Raw genomic sequence first — 20,689 nt, forward strand, 5'->3', positions numbered from 1 at the left:
CTCTGCCGCAGCAAACCTGCAGACTAAGCGAATTTCCATTAGTCTGATTGGATTTACACTAAAATGCCTCCTTAAAAATTTAACATTCATCCCCTATTTAAATATAATTTTTTTACGAGTACTTAGGTTTGCTGCATTAGGGAGGGTAAACAAGTTTTTTTTTATTAAATGTTAATAGTTTAGTAAGAAATGAATGTATTTTACAAATTCGATCAAAATCTATATCTATAAACAAGCAAACTACAACAGTTGACTTATTCTCCATAAGAATAATATGGGAATTTTAAATTTAAATTTAATTTTCTCCGTAACCAGCGTACAATAACGCTTCAATATACTAAATTATTTGTTTTTTTAAGCTCTAAAAATGTTTTGGAAAGAAATTGTGACATTTTGTGTTTTAGGGTCAAAAATGGGTAAAACTTAATTTTACCCTATAAAACCTCCCAAAAACCCCCGTTCCCATAGTCCGATCATGCTGTGTTCAGTACAGTTCTGTAAATAGCGTAATTAGTAGTCTCATTATTAATCATTAATTTTATTAACATTTAATTAACAGTGTACATAGGTTTTTAATATTCATTTGTATATTAGTCATCTATTTGAAGTCTGTAAAATATACTCTACTCTACTCACACACACACACCACGGCATTTCCCCTCCCCCACATTCTCCTTAAAATCATACGATGCCTACGTCATATGGCGTGATCTATCTCTGTCTCTTTCCCTCTCATGGAAAATTCAAATTTCCCCACCATGATTTTGTTCAGTTAGCGTCTAAAACCTTCCTCGATCGGACCTATGTGCCTCACCGCGCCGTTTGTCCGGCAATCTCTCGGTCTTTTGACCACCTCGTGGTGGAAGTGTCCCCACTTTAAAAACTATCTCTTAATCAGTGAATAATAGTACTAAATTTCCCATTTCGAAGTGTGTAGTGCATCTGAACTTCCAGATCTTCTTGTGTGTCCCTCTGGTGAGCTCACCCAATCCCCATTCCCCCTGTTACCTTCCAATGTTGGATGATCTTATTGAAAGGTATGTGACACTGGTTTTTTCTACTCTATATTAACTCTCAAATCGAACATTTTGGTCCTTCGAGCCGGATGTGCTTTGAATCACGCTTTGGAAACTTGCCACTTTGCAACTTTGAACCTTGACTCGGCGTCCTTTGAAAAGCCACATGTTTATTTTTCGTTATTATTTCACTGAACTCAAATCTCACTCTCTCTCATAATTTTCTGTGCGGTAAACACTAATTTTATTGTGCATAAACTCTGAACATTTTGTAGTACAAGTGCTTATTGAAATTAATTATTTCGTTTTGGCGCGGTATCGCCATTTTTTCTTGGTTGCGTCGGTTGTACATGAACGAGGGAAACGACGATTCCCCCTCTTTGCAAATCAACTTGAACTGTATTGGACGATATGCGCGCCTGCGCGAACTTCGCTTGGTGATCGTATCGATCGTGAGCGTTCTCCCCCCTCTGATCGATCAGCTGATCGACCGAACTCAAAGCGCATCAGCTGTGCAATTGATGTGAACTTTATTCTTTTCCTCTCCTTCCTCTCACAACAACAAAAACAACACATATGCCTCTGTCAATAGTTTTAATTAGTTATAAGTGTATGTGTGAATTTTGATTTATTGTCGATACTAGGCCTACTGTAATTTATTAATCATAACGTAATTTGTTATTGACCTAGCCAATTTTTATTTGTTTTTATTTCTCATTTAATTATATTTCACATTAATATACTAACACCTCTTGTGGTCATAAATGCTGATCGTCTTTAAACAATTGTTTATTATTAGTTGTTCTCTCGTGTAATACATTTAATCCTTGACTGCAAATTATACAATATTTAGTGGCCCTTTCACTATTGACGTTTCATGTTTGTCTTGTTTATTCTTTTGTTTTCTTTTGAGTAATCATAGTATATCCTTGTTAGGTGCGTTTTGTTGTTCTGTTAAACAGTTAATTAATAGGAATCAACTGATTTAACTTCACTGTTGTAAATGACCTAGTTTTACATTTTTACTTTTTGTTAATTATTGTTCTATCATCAAATTACTTATTTAGTTAATTTAAGTAGTTTATGATATATCTATTTAGAGCACACTTTATGTATGTACTACCAATCACTGAGATCATAACACGCGGTGAGCGTAGCTGATTTCCGTTCATAGCCTCTCTAGGTCAGCTGTTTCAGTCAGCTGTTAGTACAAAGCCAAACGGTGTTCATTGTGGAACATCCGGAACCGACTCAAACTACGGCATTCCATTTAAAAGCCGTACAGTTCTATAAATCCTCTGATATTTTATTTTCGCTCATCTAAATATTCGTTTGACAGCTCTTGAACACAAATAGTGTCCACTTAACAATATTGAATAGTTGTTAATTTTTCATTTATGTTTTTTATTTGTCACTGATTGTACATAAAGAGGCTAACGTAAAAACATTTTATAGGCTAACCACTTTGTATAAATACGTTTGAATACAAAACAAACCATTAGAGTAATACATTTATCCACTATTGTTAATGAATTGTTTAAACTAACGTTTCTTTGTTAACAACATTGCTTAGCATTTATTCATGTTTAATGCTTATTATAACTTTTTTTTCTTTTATGGTTTCATCATTGTAGATTTTTTGAACTTATTGTAAGGTAATTCATAACCTAAACAATGCCTGGACCAATCAAGTTTTCCACTTATGAACGCTCCACTGCTTTAATCAAAGCAAGGTTTGAGAAAATTCTCACTGCAGTAGAAGCTGTAGCTAATCTACCCCCTCCTCTCAGCCAGGTCAACTTAAGAACCTTAAGTAGTTATGCAAAAGAAATAACTAAAAAACGTGCTGACTTTGAAGGTAACCTTCAAAGAGTTCTTGAAGGTTTGGCCCCTGAAGAAGCTCCAACCTCACAACTCTCTACTGATCAAGATGATATCAACGATGTTTATATCAAAATTCAAAGCATTATTGAATCCTTGAATCCAATTGACGAACCACGCACCCCTTCTGCACATAGCGAGCCAGGTTCAATTTTTACTCATGCGTCAGTAAATATTAGGCTCCCGAAGCTGGAACTAAAACACTTTGATGGCAATCCATTACAATGGGTTAGTTTTATTAACCTCTTTGACTCTAGTGTACACAAAAATGTGAATGTGTCTAATGTGGCCAAATTTCAGTACCTTTTAAGCGTTGTGTCGGGAGAACCCCTCAGCTTAATTAAATCCCTTAACATCACTACTGCAAACTACTTGGTTGCATATCAACTACTTCGTGACCGCTATCACAACACAAGGCGGCTCACCACACTGCATTTAAACCAGATAATGGACCTGCCTAACATTACCTCTGGTTCTCTCCATCAACTTAGGGGATTCATAAACTTGTTCTATGAACATAGTGAGGCCCTTAAAGCCCTCGATTGTGATGTCTCATCTAACTCTAACCCTTTACTGTCAGCATTGATATTGCGTAAGATAGACTCGGACCTTCGCAAAAAACTTGAAGCTTATAGGTCTACTCAAGACCATGAAGCACACACTCTGCCGGAAGTGACGGAAATTATAAAATTCCTCAATATAGAATGTGATCAAGTGGAAGACGCTGGTTTGCACCTAACTCACTCTTCTATTAAGACTTATTGTGGTCAACCCTCTAAATTCAAAGGCACAAAGTCGGTCAAATTCTCCTCTGACCGTCCCAGCAAGACTGTGGCTATGCTTACCACTCGCAAGACGCAATCGTCTACCTCTTGTTTTGACTGTGGTAAACCAGACCACAAAATTTATGTTTGCCCTTCCTTTAAGGGTAAAACCCCTCAACTACGATATCAAATCGTAAAAAAGGAGAACAGATGCATCTCTTGTCTCGGCTACCATGATAGCAAATTATGCAAATTTCAGGCTACTTGCTACATTTGTCATAAAAGACACCATAGCCTGTTGCACGCGCACTTTCAACAACCCTCAGCTGACGTTAAACCTCATAAGGTACCTAAAGACAATCTCTCTCCCGTTAAGGTAGCTACAGCCATGACTTCTCAATCTCAGTACAGTTGCGAATCCACTGTGCTCTTAGGTACTTTGTTAGTACAATTGACCTCCCCTCAAGGTACTACTCACGTCTTCCGGGCTCTCTTAGACTCGGGAAGTATGTGTAATTTTATTTCTGGGCGTGCTGCTCAATTGCTGGGTGTCAAGCGCACACATTCCTCTGTTCAAATAACAGGTATTGCTCAAACGGCTACCTCTACCCGAGGACTGACACACTTGACCTTAACCACTCTCTCAGGCCTCACCATGGTAACTCAGCACCCCTTCCTCATTTTAGATAGGATTTCTATGGATTTACCCAGAGCAAAACTGACCCCGGAAGTGTTCCACAAAGCCAAAGCCTACACACTAGCTGACCCTGCGTTCCACTTACCTAGTAGTGTAGATGTTCTGTTAGGTGGAAGTTTATTCCCACAGTTACTCACCAACGAAAGTCACTCGCTTGGTCCCAACCTCCCCCATGCTGTAAGCAGCCATTTTGGATTCATCATAATGGGACAAGCACCATGTACATCAATCACTCCTCTTTCAGCACATTATTCTGTATCCATGCTCTCTGTCAATGACACAGAGTTACACAACTCGTTGCAAAGGTTCTGGTTGCAGGAAGAACTACCTCCATGCAATAAACGCACAGCGGAAGAAGAACTTTGCGACAAACATTTTGACGCCACTCACGCTAGAGATTCAGACGGACGTTACATTGTCAGTATTCCATTCAAACAGGCTCACCCCCCTCTTGGAGCTTCTAAGCTTGCTGCGGAGCGTAGATTTCGCACATTGGAACACAAATTCCGATCTCAGCCTAATTTCTCGGAACTTTATCATGAGTTTATGAGTGATTACCTCTTAGCAGGTCACATGGAAAAGGTTTCCACCATTGACTTATCTCAACCTCATTATTTCCTCCCTCACCATGGGGTACTAAAGGAAACTAGCAGTACCACAAAGCTACGCACAGTTTTTGATGCTAGTGCACAGACTAGCACAGGTATCTCTCTAAATGACGTCCTTCTCACTGGACGAAAACTCCAAACAGACATTTGTGACATTTTACTTAATTTTAGAGTCCATAATGTTGTTTTTACCTGTGACATACGGCAAATGTACCGACAAATTCGAGTCCGCCCAGAAGACCAGAATTTTCATCTGATCCTATGGCGTGAAGACCCTTCTCACGAGCTTGACATCTACAAGTTGACAACAGTGACCTACGGCTTAAATAGTTCCCCCTATCTTGCCATAAAGACCTTGGGACAACTGGTGAAGGATGAAGGTGAAGCTTTCCCTGACGCAGCCAGAATCATCATCTCTCATTCCTATGTTGATGACATCATCACAGGCTCCGTTGACGAAGAATCAGCCCTCCAACTCCAAGGTCAACTCATCGCCCTCCTGAAGAAAGGTGGATTTGAACTCCAGAAGTGGTCGTCAAATTCCCTTCGCCTACTGGAAGCAGTTCCAGAAGATCATCGTGAGACACCTGTCTTTCTGCAAGATCCAGAGCAACCTCATTACTCCATCTTAGGACTACACTGGTCACCTACTACGGATTCCTTCTCCTATCACTTGGACCTACCCTCCGGCGCTTGCACTAAGCGTCAACTACTCAGCAACATCACCAGGATTTACGACCCTGGTGGTTTTTCTGTGACTTTGACATGGACTACTCATTCTCCAGAGCTTCATGTTGGAGACCTCATCCTACTTCAGGAGTCATCGCCTCCCCTTCAGTGGCCCCTGGGACGCATCACCGCAACACATCCCGGAGACGATGGTATAGTGCGTGTGGTGGACGTGCGCACCAACCAGGGTACAAATCGAAGGCCTGTCTCAAAGGTCTTCCCTCTTCCCATAGACTAAGTGTCTTAGACATGCCGGCTTGTAGACAATCATTTGTTGAAGCCTACAATGCTTCAAGGCGGCCGGTATGTTCAGTACAGTTCTGTAAATAGCGTAATTAGTAGTCTCATTATTAATCATTAATTTTATTAACATTTAATTAACAGTGTACATAGGTTTTTAATATTCATTTGTATATTAGTCATCTATTTGAAGTCTGTAAAATATACTCTACTCTACTCACACACACACACCACGGCATTTCCCCTCCCCCACATTCTTCTTAAAATCATACGATGCCTACGTCATATGGCGTGATCTATCTCTGTCTCTTTCCCTCTCATGGAAAATTCAAATTTCCCCACCATGATTTTGTTCAGTTAGCGTCTAAAACCTTCCTCGATCGGACCTATGTGCCGCACCGCGCCGTTTGTCCGGCAATCTCTCGGTCTTTTGACCACCTCGTGGTGGAAGTGTCCCCACTTTAAAAACTATCTCTTAATCAGTGAATAATAGTACTAAATTTCCCATTTCGAAGTGTGTAGTGCATCTGAACTTCCAGATCTTCTTGTGTGTCCCTCTGGTGAGCTCACCCAATCCCCATTCCCCCTGTTACCTTCCAATGTTGGATGTTCTTATTGAAAGGTATGTGACACTGTTTTTTCCTACTCTCTATTAACTCTCAAATCGAACATGCTGGTTCGCAAACTCGTTCGTAGATATACATGTAGATTACACGTTTGACCTGAAAACGAAATAGTAAATCGGTCCCGGGTCCAGGTCTTACCATGAGTACAACTGTAATAGCTTATTCCCTATAAGGGAAATTTGCTAAAAGGAGCCGAATATTTGTGTGCATTTTGTATTTAATTGATTAACAAGCTTTTCAGATTCGATACTAAGATTTTAAGAAGTTTCCTCCTATCTTACTATAAAGTTACTTTTTTTTCAATCACCATATTAGATTATTTTAATCCAAAATCTGAATAACTCACACGATTCAAGCTTTCTTATTTTTAGTCATTAAAACTTGAAACGATAAAATAACCTATCTGTAATTATTTCAGTTGCGTTGAAAATAAATTAAAATGTTGTATTAAGGCTACGTATACAGTAACATTAATTAAACAATCAGCTTTTAACTGTTTAAACAAATGTTTTTCCTCGTCTCTAGCTTCATTTCACCTGTTTCTACACAAAGAAGTATTATTTTAAAAACATAAATACCCCCGCCGCAGCAAACCTGCAGACTAAGCGAATTTCCATTAGCCTGATAGGATTTCACATTAAAATGCCTCCTTAAAAATATCATATTTATTCCCTATTTAAATAGAATTAGTTTAACGAGTACTTAGGTTTGCTGCAACAAGGAGGGTAAAAAGGTGTTTTTTTATGTTAATAGTTTAGTAAGAAATGAATGTATTTTCCAAATTCGATCAAAATATGTTCATAAACAAGTAAACTACAACAGTTGACTTATTCTCCATAAGAATAACATAGGGATTTTAAATTGACAATTTTTTGGAATTTTCTCTGTAACCATTAGGCGCACAATAACGCTTCAATATACTAAATTATTTGTTTTTTTAAGCTCTTCAAAATGGTTTGGAAATAAAGTGTCAAATTTTGTGTTTTTAGGGTCAAAAATGGGAAAAACCTATTTTTACCCCATAAAACCCCCCATAAACCCCCGTTCCCATAGTCCGATCATGCTGGTTCGCGAACTCGTTCGAATAAATGTAGGTTTACACGTTTGTACCAAATTTCATCAAAATCGGATCATTTTTGCTTGAGTTATCGTGCTGACGGACACACACATATATATATATATATATATATATATATGAATTTGAACGGATGGTGTTTTTGGCCTCTAGGGACCTCAAAATGAAAAAATAAATCGGTCCCGGGTCCAGGTCTTACCATGAGTACTACGGTAATAGCTTATTCCCTATATGGGAAATTCGCTAAAAAGGTAAACAGTGTTTTTCCACATTTTTAGCGAATTTCCCTATAGGGAAGTAGCTATTACCGTAGGTGGCACGGTGAGACCTAGACCCGGGACCGATTTACTTTTTCATTTTGATGTCCCCAGAGGCCAAAAACACCATTCGTTCAAATTTATATATATATATATATATATATATATATATATATATATATACGTCCGTGAACGCGATAACTTGAGTAATTTTTGTCCGAGTTTGATGAAATTTGGTTTTAAGGTGTAAAACGGGATAAACTTGAATGAGTTCGCGAACCAGCACGATCGGACCATGGGAACGGGGCTTTACGGGGGGTTTTATGGGGTAAAAATTGGTTTTTCTCACTTTTGACCCTCAAAACACAAAATTTCCCGATTTCTCTTTAGACCTTTTTAAAGAGCTTAAAAAACTAATAATTTAGTATATAAAAGTATTTTTGTTCGATTATTAGTAACGGAGAAAGTTAAAAAAATTGTAAATTTAAAATTCCCATGTTATTCTTATGGAGAATATTGTCAATGTTGTAGTTTGCTTGTTTATGGATATATTTTGAAGAAACTTGGCAAATTTATTTATTTTGTACTAAGCTATCAATATTTTACTCAAAAACACACTTTATTAGTTTCCTTGTAGCAGCAAACCTAGGTACTCGTTAAACCTAATGTTATTAAAATATATTTAACTGAAAATCAATTCAGACAAATGGAAATTCGCTTAGTCGGCAGGTTTGCTGCGGCGGGGGTATTTATTCTCAGTTTTGCGATTTCTTTCCGAGTAATTTGTGGGGCTGAAAACCCCAAATAATTTAGTACATTGAAACATTTAGCCGAATGCTAAATGGTTAAGGAAAAAAGTTCAACAAAATTGAAATTTTAATTCCCATCTCCTTCTTGTGGAGAATAAGTTAACTTTTGTAGTATGTTTGTTTGTGAATATATTTTGATTAAATTTTGAATCTAATCCGATGGTTTTCTTTATATACCAGGCTTTTGACGTCTTACTAAAAACACACTTTATTACTTCCCCTTTAGTAGTGGTCATAAGTACACATCAAAATTAATATTATCAAAAAAATATTGACTCTAACATTTTCGAAGAAATGGAATCACGATGAGTCTGCAGGTTTATTGCACCAAGGGTATTTTTATACTCATAAACTCATTTAAAGTATTTACATCAAAACCACGCAGTATTTTTTTTAATCTAATGCGCTAGCCACAGGTATTAAAACTATTTTTAAAAGGTTTATCATAGCTTGCAATATTTAATATCAATACTATGGATTGTAGAATGCATAGCTATAACTAGTCTCGACAGATACATACGTCAACAGAATGTGACCCTGCTCCACCCCACTGTTTATACTAAAACAAAACATTTCACATTATGATGCTTCAACATGCAAAAGTGCCATTATGAGACAAAGATGTTTTTTTAGAGTAATCAGAACATTTTCGACCCTTTAATCCATTTTAAATCTATGTTATACGATTGAGAAAACATCGCTTCGTTCATTTGAACTGTTAATCTTTAAAATTGAATATAAAACTGTGTTATTCGATATATCGGGTTACTACAAGGATTAAATTAACAAAACACTTTCCAATTTGAAGAGTGAATGTCTGAAATCACACAATTCTCAAACGCACATCATACGTTTCTAGAAAATAGTTTATTTTATTAATTGTCGCTTTAGAAATCTAAAAGCCTAAAACAAAACTTACTAGTTTTACTTTGAAGTTGAATACAAGTAAGTTGAATACCTGGTAGTTTTACTGACATTATCGAAAAACATTGATTAAAGTTAATCTTAAGATATTAATATTCCTAAAGCTTGTTTAAGATGTTCAATTTGCAAACATGCTGTTTATAAACAGCGTGCGTATGTATTGCAAAAATAGTCCGTTAAACAACGTATATTTTCATCTAGCCAAACAAAAAGATTAACTGCTACGTAGATCGTCTGGACAAGGCTTTAAACCATCACGTGTCACATGCATATCGTCGATATATTTTTTTTATTATATACTACACACAAAATACCTTCTCAGTAGCGATATACACCATCTCTTGATACCCACAGACTGATCTTAAGAGTAAATACTTTTCAAAAGAATAAGACAGCTAGTATGAAAATTATCATGAAATAGGGTGTTCCGCGAGAGAACCCGTAACAATGTTAATTTGATTCTGAATTAGAGACGTTAAAATCAAGCTAAATTTGTAGTATATCCAGTTACGTTTTAATTTTGAACATATAATCCACCCGAATTTCTTCTTAGAACATAGGAATAGCCTGCATTAATATAGTTGATCTCTGGGGAACACGGTGATGACTCTCGTGGCCCCAGGGTGTATCAGCTTGGATCGCTTGCTGTTGGGAGGTTGAGCTGCAAACTCCTTGGAGCTGAGATATTCCTGGTAGAACGTCATATCCTTGGCCCTAGGTGCCACCTTCCCTTTGGCATTCTGTCGTCGTTTGTGTAGAAATATCTCGACCGCCAGCGTCACCATGGCCAGGGCTAGTCCGAACAAGGTGGCGATGAACACCCCTCCTGCAGGAGAAAACACGGCTGTTAAGTGGTATACCATAACCAACCATACACAAAAACAGCTATTTGTTAAGAGTTTGCAAAACACGTTAATTCTCATAAACAGCTTATTTTACATTGCCTATTCTTCCCTCTAAATTTCTCACCTGCAAAGTAATGGCAAGGGAACCAAAGGAAATTAAAGCCTAAGCGGATGAATAATCATTATTTATGACTCCAGCAATCAAAACAACTTTAGCAAAACAACTTTCACAATCATTCTGTTTCTGCGAACAAGTATTATTTATTATTAGTCTATTATTTAGAATTAGAAGAATGTGGTTTTAAAATTTAAATTCTTTCTTTAAATTCTTCTGTTTGTTTCCATACAATTGTATTAAATTAATATTTTTAGTAAATGTTGTGACCACCGTAATTATACATTTTCTTTTCACACAAAAATTACAACTGTGGGTGGTGCACAATTCGTGTGGAAAGTGTATTTTTGCAACTCGATGCTTCCTGAGTGCGTAAACATTTTTTCTTGTTAAAAAAATTCACTACTTGCACTAATAACCGATGATAAAGTCAAAAGTACGCTTCTTACCTAAACTTTCTAGTGTGATTCCCTCGTTGTCATCTGAATTGAAACAACTTCCTTTTCCCGATGTGTTCCAATATTTGGCACTCAAAGACTCAAAATATCGTTCTTTTTGCAGATCAAGAATCCTGTAGAAAATATTTAATGATGGTATTAGACAATTAAAATAATAATTTAATAACACGACGAAATGGTCATTCATTCTCTGATATAACACTTTGAAAGTATTAAATAAAGTGGAACCTTGTACAATTAGTTAGATGCTACATTAAATAGCAACTAGTGGCTTGTAGGGACATAAGTCCCTAAAATGCTCAATAATATAAAACAAATTATTCTAATATTTAAACAAACAAAGAAATATATTATCTATGTGTCAGAATAGATATCCTTGTATATATGCCATATCTTTTGTGTAAAAACAGTTTGTTGTTTGTCTTTGTTGATGTTATTTTCAATAAATCATTCGAATCACTACATAGATTTAACTCTGCTAAAGCAAGGCCACACTATAAAGGCAGCAAACATATAATTGGTTGTGAATAAATACTGGTTTATTAAGGTAGCTCGTTAATTATTTATTCAATGTGGTTATTTCCTGTTAAACACAAGTTTGAAAAGTTTCACAGTAAAATAATATATTTCCATATGTATAACGTAACTAAAAAGTCTTAATTATTATAGGTAACGTTATCCCTGGTTTTATATAGTACATTGCTGAACTTACTGGCAAATAAGTATAATCCAAATGTTAACATTGGGTACTGGCTTGTTGATAAATCACGATCAGCTGTATGAAGTAAACAAAAATTAGCAGAAAATGGCTTCTAATTCTATTCTTATGGAGAAGATTTTACGTTATATCTCGTTTTCTGGTAACTTTATGGAAATTCTGCTATTTTTCCCGAGTCCCTGGGGTCAAAACCTTTAATTTAAGACCCCTCCCACTTTTCTGCGACTTACCAGACGTCCAACATTTTCTGGTAAAGATTTTGTCTTACAGAATTATATATAAGGACTAGTTAACAGACTTTACTATGAACGTTTTAGTACACTTTTCATTATTTGAGAAATTCGTTTTTGGAATACATATATAATTTCGGTGACTACATCTCTTTTCAAACAATGACCATACCAACCCAAGAGGCCTTCGACGATGACGGTTGATGGATTGGCAAATCGAGGTTCATTTTTAGGTAAATGATATGAGATATAATACAGAAAGTTAAATAAATACCTCGTTCCTTGAGCTTCCAAGAAGGTAATCAGAAATACAACACCAATATAAGAGACACTACCTGATACTTAAAACCCCAAAATAGTATCGACATTGGTTTGTTAAGGAGGAAGCAGACTACTCATGTCTCATTGAACACCCACTTGCGACTGATTTCTTCGTTGAGCTGACTGCCCTGCTGCACTGCCACGGCGTACGGTTGCTCAGCGAAGGGTTCTCCTATCTCAGACAGGTTACAGTTGCGATACACCTCGTACCTGATCTCAGCAGCATCATGGATCAGCGCAAACCATCCTGATTCATGTTCGTTCACCTATATACAAGTATGGCTTTAACTTTACAAAGTTTTTAAAGACATAATAAATCGTATGCGTAGTTTAAACTCTACTCTTATACAGTGGATTAAATTTAAAAGATTGTCTTTCCTAGAGAGGAAATGAACGGACGAGACGCGGAAAGGAAACTGATGGGAATAATTTATTTCGTGAGTAGTCACGTCCATCTAGAGAGTTCCTGTCCAAGTCCTTTCCTTTCCGTTTCTATCCTCGTCTAGTGTAGCCCAAGCACCTTGGAGGGGATAGGACAAGACATGCGTCGAAAAATATCCCGACAAGAAAAAGTCGATCGAATGATTTTGATAACACAGAAAGCATCCAACAGAATCAAGCCTGTCAGTTTCCTTTCACAGTCCTTTCTTCAGCAGTGTAGTTCAGGCTTATTAAATGGCAAATTTACCATTCATTGCAAATTGTAAGTCTAAAACAGTAGCAGAGATTCACCTTAGCAAATCCAGTGGCCGCGTCAGGCACGGGTCCCGTCTTCTCTATAGCCTGTAGGATGTGGCCGTACTGCTCCTTGATGGGGTAATCCCACACACGGTATTGACTTTGTTCACTAGATGCATTCAACGTTATCTCCTTCCACACCCTTGAAACATCACAGCTTAGTTTTTTTTTCTTTTTTTTCTTCTTTTTGTCCTAAGGACGCTAGGCACGAGCCTGGGATTGTTTTTCACATTACTTCAGGCTAGACCTAGGGGTTGCGGCATTATCACTTAGATAAAATCCATTGGTGACTTGGCGGGGATCGAACCCGGGACCTCAGGGACTGAAGTCCCACGCTCTAACCACTACGCCAGCTCGCTCCCCAAAGTGGTTCACAGCTTAGTGCAACACAATTAAATAAAATCCTCGTGTTTAATACAAAAAGTATGGCTTCTACAGCTGTACATACAGCTACAACATTGCAAACTAGTCATTCCGGCTCTGACTGCGTCACATACAGAAACTTGTTTTTATCTCATAGCAGACATAGCAGTTCACTGGACAGGTGTCAAGTATTGCAATAATAAGGTTCTATCTGTAACGTGGTCGTGTCCAGAAGACTAGTTTGAGGGGTTATTTCTTCGTTGTGCTGAAATATAAGTCGATATCCAAAGTAATGATCTATTGTCTCTTAACTATTTTATATTATTATTTCATATAAGAAGTCGTATGCATGTGAGCTTGAAAGGTTCCACGATACTCACCTGTATAGCGTGTCCTCCGCGTGTTTCATGTTCCTGAAGTAGCTGTGGGTGTCCGAGTTGGCGACTACTGTGTAGTTGATGCGGGACTGTCTAGACAACTGCTCCAACGACTGAACCGGTGCCTGCGCCATCAGGTGAGGTTTATAAAACACTAAACTTTCACAGTGGCAATACCAGAGCATACAACACTGTATAATATAACTGCATCCATTCAAATCAACCCTTCCCCGCACGTTTGTCATAGTTTCATCCTGACTAGTCATGTTTTTGCTTTTACAAATGCAGATACAATTAAAACCTTGATCATCGGGTTATTGGTCAAACGGGTCCTGCCTGAAGAATCGGCTGATCTTATTGTGTAACAAAACTATCAACCACATTTGTGTTAAATACGTCCAGTAGCTTCCCAATTCAATTGATAATCTATACGTAGGTATAATAAAACTTGTTGATGTTATAATGTCAACATTGCTTTTCAAAACCAGAAAACAAAAGTTCAACCACCAGCGAATTGTTTTTTAATAAAAAGTTTGTACGAGACTCGAAAATTGAAAAAGTGTCAGAAACAGTGTGTGTTAATGAGGCACCCAACAGTTAATGTTGACTTGTTATTGTTGACAATAAATGATGTGACGACTGTTTTCCCCCATAATTACGAGGCTATGCTAACTGACGTGTTTTAACTGAGTGTTTTCAGTTGACTATGAATTAAATAGTGCCATAAATAAATTATTTCAGTGATTAGGCACTCAGAGCAGTTGCACACTTTAGGTGCAACAATTTTTAACAATCTATATAGTACGGTGTGACAATTATGATTTTAATGAAATTATTATTTATTATTTACCCACTGCATCGCATATTACTGAAGTAGAGGCAAATATGTTTAAGATAGTGATTATTTAGCAATTAGTTGGTATTAATCGATCGTAAATATCTTTTTATTTACAACTCCATAAAAATAATAGTTCAAGTAGTTCAACTTTCTTTAGAGTTTTCTGTCAAATGTTCAGTGTAGGTCTGCATATTTTATGAAATAGCATAGAAAATATAGAAAGTGTGAGAGCTATTAAGAATACCCAATCACGTTTAAACAAGTGCAAAAATTCACACTTTACGTTCTTTTACGTTATATTGAGTATGGAAGCGAATGACGCTAACGATAAACTTGGGAGGTAGTTAAGAACATTTATTTCTCTCTTTGCTTCCAATAGCGTTCCCCCGGGCTCTGTAGAACCCGTGTGGTTTGATCTAGCTTAGCTTTCTCAAGTTGTTGATATACTAAGTGAATCTTAGTAGAATGTAATAACGACTAGTCATAAATAATAACGACTGTCATATAATAACAATAAAACTTAGCCATTATCGTTGTAACGTGTCAATCGCAAATGCTAGTTTATGTCAACAAAAAATAACAAACGAATTCCAAAGCTATTCGCAACAAGAATGTTTTAATAAAACAACAGACACGTTGTCAATTACGTTAAGGTGTTTTCTAATGTACGTCTATGGGTGGGGTTTTGGGTAAGGGAAATGATTTAAAACAAATATATCTCCCAAGGTTTCATAACAAGAATCAATATTACACCTTCTTCCTGGACAGGGAATTTTTCCCAAGCTCAAAAGTTATATTCACTGTAAAAATATAATGGCTAGTTGGATTGTGTTTGTGAAATAATGTATACATGGTGTTAAACGTGTTACGTATTCTATTTCAGAGATTAGAATCACTATTCCCTGCACGACTTATGCTGTTTCCATTGACTATTATAGTCAATGCTGTTACTATGGTATCTAAGCACCGGTTAGTGATTAGATACAATTGTACAATTAATTGTAATCCAAGTCGTTGCAGGAAGCGCTGCATCGCGTCGTCTGTTCGATGATAACGCTCTGTGTTTGTGTTTTCTACGGCGTTTTCTGATTGCTGGTCCTGTCATTCTGAAACAGAGACACTATGCCGCTGACCTCTCTCAATCTCATCTTCATTGTTTATTGTCTTTGTGTTTTATCGGAGAAAAACTAATTTCAATATATTGATTTAATCTATGGTTGTAATTAGGTTTCATTCTAGTGCTATGAATGAAATGGGATTTTGTGAATTAAATTTATCGTGAAAGTGTAATGTGGGTTTTAGTAAAAATAATTAAATTAAGAATATTAAATTATTTATACTAATTATATATTTTTAATGTACTGAAATTTACTATAAGTGGTTTCTATGCATATAAAAAAATTGTATAACAATTTAAAATGTTTTTAATCTTGCTAAAGTACAGTATAAGAAAATAGCAAAATAATTAAGCTTTGAAACCATATCACCAACAAATAGCTGCTTAATCTTCCCATGAGGACTGTCAACACTTGAACGTCCAAAGACAGAATGGAAGCACAAGACTGATCACCTTCGACACGAGCTGACGTCTAAGAAAAGTCACGTCCATTTCAGGAAATTGAGGCAGTTTAACATATCTGTCCGTTCGACCAAACAGAACACTTGACCAATAGATGACTCTATACTAGTAACAATTAAATACCCATGCCATAGCAAGCCTGCAAACTACTAATTTTAATTTGTCTGGTTGGCCTTTAAGTAAGATATTTCCATAAACATGTCATATTTATTTTATTCCCCATTTAAATTGCATTCGATTTGACGTGTACTTAGGTTTGCTTCTACGGGGAAGGAACAAATTTGTTTTGGATCAAACGTTAATGGTATTGATAATACATTTACCGAATTTCATCAAATTCTATCCACAAACAAGCAAACTACACGGATATTCTTTATCTCCATCAAAATAACATGGGAATTCAAAATCTACAGTTTTTAGTAATTGTCTCTGTTACTTTCAGTCGTGCATCAATGCTTCATTATACAACACTACCCGTCCTTCGTATGGGGTAGGCGTATAAGTATAAAATGCTTATTGCAGTTAGTTATACTCGTGCTTTGCGTTTGCAATGGGAGAGGACATGGCTTAAGAATATTCTGTTCTTTTAATTTACAGTATACTATAGTATAGCACATCTACCATAGCCATAATGTTCTTCCACTGCACCTAAACAATAGAAAAAAGTAAAGCTCTCATTGTGTATCACAGTTTTTGGTTCATAAATGCAAGAAAAATTAATTGCACTGCATCCTGTTGGTAAGCCTTATCACTTTTTAGTGCTATAGAATATCATAAAACAAACTTGTGTAGAATTTCATCCAGATCTACACATTCATGCCAAATTTCATAAAAATCGGAGCAAAAATATTCGAGTTATCGTGTTAATCGGGAATGTGAGCTATCATAACACCAAATTTCAGCCCAATCCGACCAGTATTTTTCGCTAGAACTAGTAACTAGTGACTACAAAACTTTAAAATTGTACTGTACACTTAATGATTTTAGGGCTTATTTTAATGACACTTAAGTTCCTTTTTTCCTTTAAGTCTAAAATAATATGAAAGTAAAATACTTAGCTCCTTCACTTAAATTTAAAGTACAGATCAATCATAATACTGTAGTTACAAACAAATTAAATGTAGTTGATGTAGGGTTATGATTCTAAATTAATAAAATGTAATGTATTCACTGAATAAATGAGTTTATGAAAGTACTCTATGGAAATACGAAATACGCAGCGGAAGTATTAACATAGGGATTACATAGTAACATTTATCATCTTACTGACAGCTGAATAATTAGTTGTTGTCATCAACAGAGCACCTCAATTTACAGAAAATTTGGGATGCATTATATTTGTTGTTTAATCTACCATAAATGTATTTTTGAGGAGGTAATTATTATTAGTATTTAATTTCAGCCTAGAAACAACAGGTCCTTTATTAAATTCTCATTTTTACTGTCTGGTTCTAAAAATATAAGTTAAATATTATAAGAAAAATTTAAAGAAATTGCCGAATGAAAGTTAGAAATTAAACTCCCACGTAAATCTGAAAAGGTTCAAACGGGATCTTTTTATATTTAATAATAATAGCCTGTTTATTAAGCTGAAGTAAGTATTTCATTTTGTTTTCTTTTATTCGGAGAGTCACGCTCACTAATGACTTTTTCAAGGAATATTCACTAGATTATGTTTTTTTAAAAACTTGAATCTTTATTTATGTAAAAACCGCAATAGATAGAAATATGCAGTTTGCGGGAATCATCTATTGAAGTATGGGGCCCAATTGTTTTGTATTCAACGTTACATTCACATTCCCCCCCTTTCCCCCCTGCCACCAACTTATTTTTTTTAAATAGCAAGGTACCCCTTGTAACATATCAAATAAAAGAGCATGAAAAAAGAAAATGTTTGATGAAAAGAAAATAAAAATTGGTTCATAAATTTGCGAGATATTTCCCCCCCCCCCCTTCCCCGGAACTTGATTATTTTTTTAATAGCAAAGTACCCCTTGTGACATATCAAATGAAAGAGCATGAAAAAAGAAAATTTTTGGTGGAAAAAAATGTAAAATCGGCTCATGAATTTGTGAGATAATCCCCCCCTTTTTCCCCTACCCATAACTTGTTTTTTAATAGCAAGGTACCCGCCCTTGTGACATATCAAATGAAAAATAAATTTCACCAAAAATTTTCTTTTTTCATGCTCTTTCATTTGATATGTCACAAGGGGTACTTTGCTATTAAAAAAAAATCAAGTTCCGGGGAAGGTGGGGGGGAAATATCTCGCAAATTTATGAACAGATTTTTAATTTTTGTTCATTAAACATTTTCTTTTTTTATGCTCTTTCATTTGATATGTCACAAGCGGTACCTTGCTATTAAAAAAAAATAAGTTGGGGGCAGGGGGGGGGGAAGGGGGGTAATGTGAATGTAACGTTGAATTCAAAACAATTGGGCCCCCTACGTCAATAGATGATTCCCGCAAACTGCATATTTCTATCTATTGCGGTTTTTACATAAATAAAGATGCAAGTTTTTAAAAAAACACCCTGTATGTTAATAACTTTCAAAACAATAATTTTATTTCAAAAATTCAGTTTGATCATTCCGTTATGTGATTTCCTCTTCTTTCTATACTCACGAATATTAGAACAGAAACGGTTTGGATCATAAACATAAACAAAGGATGTCCCTGGTCCAAATGTGTGTACTAATAGCCGTAACAGCTGGTTTGGACGGTTTTTGAGAGTTCCATTTAAATTTTAACACAACTTGATCCATTCTGGCAGATGTAATTTGTTTCGTTTTATGATCCATACCAATTCTGTTCTAATATAAAGCTTTCTATTATAAAGCTAGGAAATCTTAAGGATGAATTTCTACGAAATGTATTTAACATTGTAGTTATCTTATTTCTAGAACATCCAATTTTTTTAATAACCAGTTTAAGAACCAATAAATAACTTAACAACATTAAAGTTAAATCTCTAGCAACCTCAAGTTTAGCATAGAACTAACCATGTGCATATTATCTATATATTAATAGGCGAGCATGTTTTTTTAAAACCACTTTCTCAGATCGTGTGCATTGCAGGGGAAATCTACGCATACTTTTATAAAGATATTTACCTTTAGATGTGCAGGATCCATTTATAAAAATAAGTTTTAAAATAAGCGCAAACAATTAGTTTAAAATGTTTAAAACTAACATGGGTTGCCATGCTGGTGATGAAATAACAACGAAAAATAAACAAAAAATCAAAATATGAAAGAAATTCCAATCACATGTTTTATTAACAGCGTGAGGTGAGGAAGTCAAAAAGAGTAACTTTAGGCCCTAGTGATGAAATATACTATTTCTCGCCACAAAAATAATGTAAATATTTCCATTTTGTGTGGTAAAATATAACCACCGGTTCCCTTAATTAATAGTGAAGATTTAAAAGTATTTATGTGTTCAAATGTAAAGAAATGTTTCTTCATGCATTTATAAAATGTTTAACACAGTAAAATTTTTTCTTCATAACACTGAAATGTTTTTTCATACATGGGAACTCTAAAAGCCACTGGGGCAGACCCCTGATGGAATTTCTTGAAAACGCTTCTTATTGCACACCTAGAGGCTGATTTGAATCCCCATGCTGAATCCTGAGTTTTATGGCTTGTAATTTTTTAGATAGTGAGTGAGTGGTATTTGACTTGTATTAGTAGATAAAACTTCTCTAAACTTTTCCCAGAATAAAACCAAAGTGGCCATATCAATCTATGTACGAGGTGGGCACTTTTATTCAACGACTTAGCCGCCCAGTTATTGATAAAACTGTTTACCTGCATACGCTCAACAGTGAGGAAGGCTGCGAGATTGGCGGTGAATGTGGCCAACATGAGCACGACAAACAGCCAGTATGCCGCCACGAGAGTCCTACCACTGAGGGCCTTGGGTGTCTCACCACCACCCTGGGGGGTGAATGACGTCATGGCGAACCAGAAACTCTCCTTCAGCGTGAACTCCCTGTAAAAAACGAATATGTGATAGGAACGCAGGAAGCTCTGTGACTATGGACAGAACAAGACATCCCTTCCTCATGTCAAATGTTAAGTCACAGGTAAACAATAACCAGTTTGTATTGAACCACTGACAGAATGCACTGATGTAAATTACTGATTTCAGCTAAATAAGCAACATTTTCAGCAAAGCCAAACTGAAATGAGAACTTATGAAACATTGGTTTTTACTACAGTATATTAGCAAAGATGTAAATTACTTTGCAGGATTACTGGCAATATATAAGTATTCAAAAGTCAAACCCAATACTTATCGATGAATCTTATGTTTTTCAACCGGGAACCGTAAAGATTATGGAAGATTATCACTTATTATGAATACTTCTAAAGCCTACTCAAATCCTACTCATAATCTTAAAAATCTTAAAATCTTAATCCTACTCAAATTGTATAAAAAAAACATACAGATACCGACCAAGATGAGTGGACAC

The 20,689-nt window shown here is 35.9% G+C and overlaps 2 protein-coding genes across 2 annotated transcripts in view; one reads left to right on the forward strand and one right to left on the reverse strand.

Annotated features, from left to right (window-relative positions):
* The first annotated feature begins 2,690 nt into the window (after positions 1-2,690).
* On the forward strand, positions 2,691-5,933 carry LOC128997740 (uncharacterized). The gene has a single exon (XM_054423393.1). It carries the CDS (start codon positions 2,691-2,693, stop codon positions 5,931-5,933), a length of 3,243 nt encoding a protein of 1,080 aa, XP_054279368.1.
* A 4,204-nt stretch (positions 5,934-10,137) lies between these two features.
* LOC128997746 (uncharacterized) overlaps positions 10,138-20,689 on the reverse strand; it is a 45,736-nt gene continuing 35,184 nt past the window's right edge. The window contains exons 13-18 of the mRNA XM_054423406.1: positions 20,022-20,205; positions 13,795-13,916; positions 13,046-13,193; positions 12,410-12,579; positions 11,036-11,157; positions 10,138-10,452 (exon numbers count right to left, since the gene is read on the reverse strand). Of these exons, the coding sequence (XP_054279381.1) occupies positions 10,199-10,452; positions 11,036-11,157; positions 12,410-12,579; positions 13,046-13,193; positions 13,795-13,916; positions 20,022-20,205 (1,000 nt within the window). The 3' untranslated portion in view covers positions 10,138-10,198. The remainder of the gene's footprint in view (positions 10,453-11,035; positions 11,158-12,409; positions 12,580-13,045; positions 13,194-13,794; positions 13,917-20,021; positions 20,206-20,689) is intronic.

This window comes from Macrosteles quadrilineatus, unplaced genomic scaffold (assembly GCF_028750875.1).
Source record: "Macrosteles quadrilineatus isolate MER2022 unplaced genomic scaffold, UCM_ALF_1.0 Scaffold_1__1_contigs__length_201487025, whole genome shotgun sequence".
NCBI classification, from domain to species: domain Eukaryota; kingdom Metazoa; phylum Arthropoda; class Insecta; order Hemiptera; family Cicadellidae; genus Macrosteles; species Macrosteles quadrilineatus.